The 8,860-nt window shown below is 62.1% G+C and overlaps 1 protein-coding gene across 1 annotated transcript in view; it reads right to left on the bottom strand.

Moving 5' to 3' along the window:
* Nucleotides 1-252: 252 nt before the first annotated feature.
* Nucleotides 253-8,860, bottom strand: part of VOLCADRAFT_100681 (uncharacterized protein) — a gene marked incomplete at both ends in the record, with an annotated part of 44,130 nt that continues 35,522 nt past the window's right edge. Inside the window, 8 exons of the mRNA XM_002959212.1 lie at nt 253-1,407; nt 1,458-3,187; nt 3,326-4,423; nt 4,723-5,403; nt 5,602-5,676; nt 5,929-5,970; nt 6,263-6,967; nt 7,153-8,215. Of these exons, the coding sequence (XP_002959258.1) occupies nt 253-1,407; nt 1,458-3,187; nt 3,326-4,423; nt 4,723-5,403; nt 5,602-5,676; nt 5,929-5,970; nt 6,263-6,967; nt 7,153-8,215 (6,549 nt within the window). The remainder of the gene's footprint in view (nt 1,408-1,457; nt 3,188-3,325; nt 4,424-4,722; nt 5,404-5,601; nt 5,677-5,928; nt 5,971-6,262; nt 6,968-7,152; nt 8,216-8,860) is intronic.

Here is an 8,860-nt window from a genome sequence, read left to right as displayed (position 1 = left end):
ACGCGCGCTTTAGCTTCACACTTACACACAAGAGATTGCGGAGTCTAGCACGCGGATCTATCCTGTGAAGCGCTCGCGCGGGAGTCGAACCCGCAGGGGGCTCCACACATTGGTGGGCGGCTCCCCATTCCTGCCCGTAGGGAGCGAGCGTGTCGTCCGGAGTGTCCCCCTTACTCCGGACGCTGTCATTTAACGCCGTACAGTGGCGGGTCGCGGTTTCAACTCAACTCAACTCAACTCAACTCAACTCAACTAGGCCTGGACCGGGCCGGTCCAGCACGCTTCCAGCTGTCGCGCATGCTGGAACTCGGCTGTATAGTGCTGCTCGGTCTCGCGCGCTGCCTGCTTCAGCAGGCGCAGGTTGGCGGCCAGGTCCGGCTCGAGGTTAGTCGCGCTGAGGAACTGCTTGATTATCCTCTTGCGCTCGTGCGGTGTAGTGTAGAGCGGCCGGAGCAGACGGACGTGGTCCAGCATCTTGAAGCGGGTCAGCAGCACATACAGGGTGGCGCGCTTGATGCCGTTGGGTGGGACAGCGAGATCCACCAGCCAGCACTCGTCTTTGAAGCTGCGGCCTTGCACGAAGTAATCGGTGACCGCCTGGCGGTCGCCGAGCGGCACGTTCAGGCGCCGGATCTGCTTTGTGATGGTGCCGTACCCGGCGGCAGGCATCTCCACCTCGGCAATGCAAGACGCCCGGGGTGACAGGATGAAGGCACCACCCCTGCTGGCGTAGTCTCCAAGGCCCTGCAGCACGGTGCCGGGGATGTGGCCGCTTATAGGCCGCACAATGACGGCCGCCGGAAGGTACTTGAGCCGGCGGTAGGGGCCACGGCCGTCATCGGCTGGCTCGTGGCCATCCTCAAGCAGGCCGCAGGCTTCCACCTCGTTGTTGTGGCTCGCTCCGGCATCGGCAGCTGTCATATCAAGGAGGATGTATCGGGCGCCATGGTAGTACCACGTGTCGGCGGTGGTGTGGCCAAACTCGTGATCCTTGATCCGCATTGCAACTGCTTTCTCCACGTGTGTCAGGGCCGGTTCCGCAGCAGCACCGCGCTTCTGGACAGGGACGTGGTCCGCATTCCACACCACAAGGCGCTGATTCTTGCGCTGTGCCTCCAGCATGATGAGCCGGGTATTGAGTGTGTGGCGTGGTTCGTTCCTCTGCAGCACGACGCGCGGCTCGAGGTGTGCCAGGTCGGCCAAGTCGACGATGGCGCGGCTGTTAAGGTCGTCGACCATCTCGGCTATGCGCTGCTCGGTGGCTGGCTCACCGCCAAACATAGAGGCATACTCTGTCAGGCGACGACCAGAGGGGCTGCTGTCCTGGCGCTGCTGCTTCTCCAGCAAGAAGACCGTCTTAGCCAGGGATCGGTAAACCTGGAAGCCCTNCAGTATGCAGCTCTGCGTCTGTGGGACGGCCAGGGGCCGGCGTGCTGCTGCTTCGGGGTGCTGCTGACCGCCTTGAGATCCAGCGGCGGCCTCATTAGGGTCGTCATCGTTGTCCTCCTCTCCGTGCAGAGGTTGCGCGGTGGGACAGAGGGCGAGAACTGAGGGTGCAATTCCACAGCAGCGGCGTACTTGTAGAGGGGCGGGCCACCTGGCTTCGGGTGCTGGAACTCGTCGCCCGTGTTGGCGCTAGGACGGCCGCTGAAGATGGTGGCGGCGGGGTGGTCGCTGGCGAGATGCGGTGGCGGCAACAGGTGACGAGTGCAGGACTGGTTGCACACACCCAGGTGGTCCAGGCTGTTCATGCCGATCTCGTCAATGATGAGTGCACCATCGCCGACATTCCGATGCACCTGTAGGCTGGCTGCGCTGCCTTTCCTGACGCTGTCCGCTCGGTTGCTGCCAGCAGATAGGGCAAACATGGCGTGGGTAGAGAGGCTGCGATGCACCGGCGTGCTGAAGGCAGTTGCAGCAGCCCATGAGTAGGCGCAGGTGGCCGCCCAGTGCGGACAGCCATGCTGGAAGGTGTACCACAGGAGTGCTTGTACGAACTGGCTCTTTCCGGTACCGGGCTTGCCCTCCACAAGCATCTGCGGCGGGTCGCCAGGGTTGGGCTCATCACGATGATCGAAGTACCGAGCCATGAGCATGAAGGGCACGGCCTGGTGGGGGGCAAGTGTGAACAGCTCGATGGTGTCGTCGATGCTGGGCGGCTGGGGGAGGTGCACATAGATGGGCATGCGAGCCTGTTCAGTCCGCTCAGGAGTGCCAGGCATGCACACGATGGCGACCAGGGGTCCGCTGGTGGGGCGGTGCAGCTCGACACGAGGGGTGTCCATCTCAGGTGTGGCCGTCAGTCCCGTGTGGGCGCCCCCATCTGCCTCAACAGTGCCGGCTGCTGCTGCAACGAGATACCGCTTCAGACGCTTGGTTGCTTCAGTCAGGAGGGGCAGGTCCGCTGGCGTGATCCGACGGCTGAAACGATCGCTGCGTGCACCATGGCCGTCCGCTAGGGCCGGGGCTCGGCAGCGCCGTGCTGCATCATAGGCATACGCGCCAGCAGCGTTGGTGCAGTCAAACAGGTCAGTAAGAGCGACGGCGGCGAGGTCGGTGCCAGCCGTCGGATACTCCTGACCTGGGATGTACACGAAGTGCTCCAGCTGGTCCTCGGCGGGCGGCTGTGTTTCAGGATCAGGTCTGAGATGCCCGCGGATGCCGTCATCGGCATCTCCATCCGAAGCGCTCGTGCTGTCACCTTCAGGCAGCGCGGCTGCTGCCGATGCCGCACGCTGCTGGCGGCGCCGCTGGTTGTACTCCGCCTGACGGCGGGCTTTCCCAGCGTGGTCCTCTTCGATGTTGTCCAGCAGCACCGATACATACGCCTGGTACGAGCGACCTGCCTCGGTAGTGCCCAGCTCTGCCCACCAGGTGTCGTAGGCTTCCTTTACAGTCAGCCCGGGGGGGATGGGCTGACCCCGGTGAGCCTTGAAAGTACCCAGGACAAACGCGTAGTACTGCGCCATGCCCGCAGCAGAGGTGCCAGGGCGGGGCCGGCGGGGAAGAGAGCCTCCAAGCTGTACGTAGCGCGGCCGCGGCAGGCGGACGTGGACATGTGTTCTGTAGAGCAGATGCGTGCCGTGGAAGGCCACCAGGCGGGGCAGCTCCGTGGCTGTCTGAGACGTTGGCTGGTCGAGTGTCGCTGCAGCTGTAGGAGCAGGTGGCTCAGGAGGAGGGGCCGGGGCTGCAGTCGGCAGAGGCACAGGGGCAGGCACAGGGGCGGTTATGGGTGCGGCTGGGGTAGTGCGCTTACGACGTCGAACTGCCACCGGGATCTGTAGACCCAATCACTCTCGGTGCGGGTGCTGAGCTGGCGGCACACGTCGGACCTCATAGTTGGAGGATAGGTTGTACACGCTGCAGTCCAGGCCGCTGAGTTCTTCCCCCCGCAGCACGTAGCTCTGCACGGCGTTGGTCACCGTGTAGGCCTCCTGCTCCTCAGCCTCCACCAGTACCGCCGCTGTGGTCGCCGCCTCAGGAGATTGCTCCGCGCCCGCAGATAGCGCCGTGAATGCGTCTACCTGCAGGTATGCACACTCGAACGTCGCTTCGAAGGTGGAATGACCGTCCAGCTTCATGGCGACAAGCGCCATACCAGCCGTAATGGAAGCGGTCATGCGATGCACGGTGGCACACATGTTGCCAAACGCAGTGNGCCCAGTGGCACCCGGATTCGGCATCCTTCCAGCTAGCAGGAAATCCTGCACTCGGGGTAGAGCGTTGCATGTCAGCTGCGCCTGGCTGTCGTTTATGCTCTTGCCAGTGTACTTCGTGCTGTAGTAGGCAGCGTCGCGGGCGCGGTCAGCAGCAGGCTGCAGCAGCGCACAGTCCCCCCGTTCATCTTCAGGGCGGGCCAGTTGCGCTGCTGCCTCTGCAGTGTAGACGCGATCCACCTCGCACGCCAGAGTAAACAGCTGGTTGCACCCAAATGCCAGCGCTGCAGCTGGCATGTGCGGTACAATGTTCGGGCCCAATCGCGGCAGAAGGAAGAGGCCGCTGGTGCCAATCCACTGGAAGGCGCTGCGCAGGACACGAGGGAACGCCATGCCACAGCTATCATCTGTGCCACGGCAGCCGTGTCGCTTGCAGGTGTCGTTATGCGTATGAGTAAGCGTGCTGCGAACGACGGCCGCATGGTGCGCGCGACAAGCAGCGTGCCGGGGAGGCGGCAGGAGTCCGCCACCTGCACAGCCGGCGAGCCTGCCAAAATCGTACGCTGCAGGCGGGCAGGACTTGTCCACGGGCGGAGGTGCACGGCCATGCTGCTGGACCTCTTCGACGGTCATGTCCATGACGTAGTGTTCTGCACCGCGGGTGAAAGGGTCATAGTACGGCGAGGGATACCACATGGCGCACAGGGCGTATGCCAGGGCCAGCGCTCGGCAGTTGGGTCCACTGAACAGCGCCTGAAGGCGCTCGACTGCGAACGTGGCACATGCGCAACACCGTGGATGTGCAGGGCGAGGCGGCCGCTCTGCTCCACCTTGACCGCCACCTCAAACGTGAGCCAGCAGAAGCAGCGCGGGTTTGTCTGCTGCATGGCGCCCGGCGCGAAGCCGAATAGCTCCTCCACCAGAACCTCCTTGGTGGCCACCAGCAGGGCGGCGCAACTGTACGGGTCATCCTTCACACGCCGCCACTTCTCCACTGTGCTCGGGATATGTTGCGGTCGTCCGTCATCATTGAAGTCCAATACCTGTCCGGAGGTCACGACTGCACAGGCTGCATGCATATCTGCCGGATTTACGGTGAAGAACAGCGGGGGCCAGCCAATGGTGAGGGCGGCTGCACGCATCTTGGATCGGGCACCGTTGTAATACGCGTCTGTGAGGTCGAGGCGCAGAGTACTGAGGCGGGCCCCCTCCACCAGCGCCTTAACCAGCGGCGACTGCTGTGCAAGCAGCTGCCGCCGCTGTGAGTGCCGATACGGCAGCGCCAGTATGGTGCCCATAGCACGGATGACATCACGCGGCACACGCGCTGCTGGTTCGCCAAGATGCGGCCGCATGTTCATGGTAATGCCCACTTGCGCCATGCTTTCGTGGCGCATGCAGATGTCGTACATGCGTGCCAGCAGCATGAGATTGCCGCCGAATTGCGTCCGTGGCACGCGGTGCAGCAGGTGGCGACAATACGCCGGAAAAGACATGCCGCGGGGGCGCTGACCAGAAAAGCCGTACGGGAAGGACTGGGGGAAGCAGAGGGTGAGGATGGCGGGATGACGGTCATCCAGCACGTGGCTGTCACGGCCACCAGCCGCAAACGCAAGCCGTGCGCGGCCAGTCAGAAGGTCCTCCACTCGGCCCGGGAAGCGGTCGATTTCGCTGCCATCATCGCCCACATTCGACGGCTGTGGCAGGATCAGCTCCAGCTCGTCCAGAGTGGCAGCTGCCGGATCGACTGCATAAGCAGACAACAGATGCGCAAGAGCTGGGTCAGGATGCAATCCACGCTGATAGCATGGTGCAGCAACGGCGGTAAATGCAGCATGGTGTGTGCATAGGCCGGACAAAAGCGAAATCGAAGTGTCTCGAACGCGTTACAAACAAGCGAAGATGCGTTAGCCCTATGCTCAGCCAAGCAAGAGAATGCACGCACCTGGTGCACCTTCAACTGGCTGGTCGACAGGTCCACGCAGGATGGCGGTGAATGGCCCCAGTCCAGGGTCTTGCCCTGCACTCAATAACACACACGGGGGAGTAGTAGAACACATCACCAGCGGGACAGGCGAGTGTACTGCAAGAGTCCAGCCTATCCGGCAGGTCAGGCTGTGCATCGAGATTAGTTAGCACAAGAGGAGCATTCTCTCGATGCACGGGACAGTGGCGGTAGCGGCTGTCCGGTGCAGGAGGTGCAGTGCAAGGGCAACACGAAAGCAGAGAGTACACAACAGAGCACACGAAGCACAGTAACAAAATAACACACCTGCATTCGGGGTCGGATCCGCCAGTGTTGGCTGCACCGGTCCTGCAGGATCCACGTCAGGTGCCACAGTTGCATCGGCGAGTTGCCCTGCACTCAATTACATACACGGGGGAGTAGTAGAACACATCACCAGCGGGACAGGCGAGTGCGCTGCAAGAGTCCAGCCTATCCGGCAGGTCAGGCTGTGCATCGAGATTCGTCAGCACAAGAGGAGCATTCTTTCGATGCACGGGACAGTTGCGGTAGCGGCGGTGCAGGAGGTGCAGTGCGAGGGCAACACGAAAGCAGAGAGTACACAACAGATCGCATGAAGCACAGTAACAAAATAACACACCTGCATTCGGGGTCGGATCCGCCAGCGGTGGCTGCACCGGTCCTACAGGATCCACGTCAGGTACCGCAGTTGCATCGGCAAGATTGCCATCACGAACAGCCGCTTCCACCACGTCCTGGAACTGCCGCACACCTGCCGCACCCGTGCGATCGTGCAGGAAAGTGGTGCGGAGAACGTTCGCCACCTCCAGATCAGTCGGCGCAAGGGCGGCGTGCAGGATTTCGTCCGGCACACNTGCAGCACAGCCCATGCGTTCGTACTCCTGCAGAGCATCCTCATCAACAGCCAGCTCCTCCTCGTCGTTGTGCTGCAAGAACCGGACCCAGGCGACGATGACCTGTCCTCGCACCTGTAGACCTGGCGCCTTTCGCACACGTTCCAGCAGCTCCGCCCGGTTGCGAACCTGGTCGACACACACAACCGTGATAGCGCCAGCCAGGTCGGACGCCCGTGCCGGCAGCTGTGCTCGCAGCATATTCGGGTCAGGATTTACGACCCCAATGCCGTGAGTCTTTACAGCATGCGGGAAGACGTCCGGCGGTCGGTCTGCCAGGTACATGATGAGCAACTGCTGGATGATGCGGCCGCGGCCCAGAAGCTGCCCCTCCAGGAAAGTGGGCGACGGCAGAGGGTCACCCAGATGGTTGACGCGCGGCACATCGCCAGGGTCCAGACGCGCCAGTGCAGCTTCGGGAACTCGGCGGGCTGTAGGAGGGGGGCAAGCACGGGCAAGTAGGTCCGAGACGACTAGGGAATCAATAGGAAAGCGGGCAGCAAAGGCAGGAGAGGCAAGCACATGCTGCAGATGAATGGAGCAGAACAGACGCAAGCAGAATGTGCCGCACTGAGTTATACCTCATAGACACGACGAACAGCAGAAACTGACTTACCACTCAAGGCCTTGTGGCAGGCGTTGCATATGAATATGCGTTCTGCAACACCGTCGCCGACCAGCATAGTGCGGTTGGGCAGATCCGGCTCTAACCGCATGCAGTACGGCACCTCCACACTAGCTGGGTCGTCAAGGCAGGCTCTGGGCAGCACCCGCGGAGGACGCGGCTGCTGGTCCAGCGGAAGTTGCTCGGGCGGCTCCTGCCCAGCCGCCGCTGCCTCTAAATCACCAGTCTCCGGAGCATCACCACCCATCTCCAATGCCCCTTCCGCTGCATCATCCACCAGCCTGCCTGCTCCACTAGCACTGCCGCCGTCCTCATCCACAGCACCAGCCCGCTCAGCCCGGCTAACACGATACCGAGCCGGCAGGACCGGATCAGGTGGCGGTGGTGCGTCTCCCTGAGCTGTACGCGCCATCCGCTGCCACACCAAAGTACGCCCCCAGCGCTGCACAGCGTCAGTACACATGACGTCTGCACGTAGAATGTCGACGTTGGGAATCTCCATCCAGTACAGCACCGTCGACTGGTCCTCCGAGCACACCTCAGAGCACACAGCACAGACACGGGAGGGCATGCGCCGGCGCAAGGCAGCAGCCATGGCCGATGCACACTGCAGCTGCACGGTGTACGGTACCTGCCTGTCAGGCGGTAACTGACCGCCAGGAAGGTCCTGCACGCGGCCCTCTGGAATTGCCAAAAGGAAGTCGGGCAAGTCAATGGCGGCATCACGATGAAGGTCCGCAAAGCGCAGGAGACGGTGCATGCGAGCCAATAGGGTGTCCCTAGGGGCGGCCTGCTGGTTCTGCTGCTGCAGCTGGCGTGCAGCCGCATGCTGTGCTGTGTTCCGATGCTGCTGGAGCGCCCTCACCTCCGGGTCAGCACGTGCAGCTGCATGCTGTACTGTGTTCTGCTGCTGCTGGAGCACCCTCACCTCTAGGTCAGCACGTGCAGCTGCATGCTGTGCTGTGTTCTGCAGCTGCTGGAGCGCCCTTACTTCCGGGTCAGCACGTGCAGCTGCATGCTGCGCAGCGTCACGCAGCTGTTCCTGCGCCCTCACCTGCGGGTCGACACGTGCAGCCGCGTGCCGTGCAGCGTCCTGCTGCCGCTGCAACAACCGTAGCTCAGGAAGGGCTGCCGCACGCTGTGCAGCTTTCTGCCGCCGCCATCTCTCCCGTACTTCCGCAGCAGAAGCAGCAGCATCCCGGTGCTGCCCTTCCAGCTGTGTATCTACAGCAGCTGCCGTTGGATGGCGTCCGTCCTCTGCGGGCCCCGCTGGATCTATTTGTACGGCTGTCTGCTGTACTGCGGCATGCTGCTGCTGCTCAGGTGCATGGCCCGTACTCAAATCGGCGAACGGACGTATCCTGCCACCACGGAAGCCGTCTGCAAGCGACCCAAGCCGAAGCCTTTTCGGAGCAGGTGACTGATCCGACATTAAAGCGGATCCGACGAGGTGAACGTATACTATTTCAGCCGTTAAGAAGATCAGCTCGTGAACGGCGAAGAACACGAAAGCGAAAAGAAAGAGCAAAAAACTCGAACGTATTTCGGCACAGTGACAAAGGGAATTGAGAGGATGCCAAAGCTTACAAGCGAAGAACGGCGCTGTATAAACGCGTACGGCATTCATTCCGACGCGGAATTAAAGCGCGCGTCGAAGCAAAAGAAGCGAAAAGAAAGAGCAAAAAACTCGAACGTATTT

The sequence above is a fragment of the Volvox carteri genome (genome assembly GCF_000143455.1).
Source record: "Volvox carteri f. nagariensis unplaced genomic scaffold VOLCAscaffold_137, whole genome shotgun sequence".
NCBI lineage: Eukaryota > Viridiplantae > Chlorophyta > Chlorophyceae > Chlamydomonadales > Volvocaceae > Volvox > Volvox carteri.
Note: the sequence above shows the minus strand (reverse complement) of the source record. Positions and strands in the feature narration are given on the sequence as shown.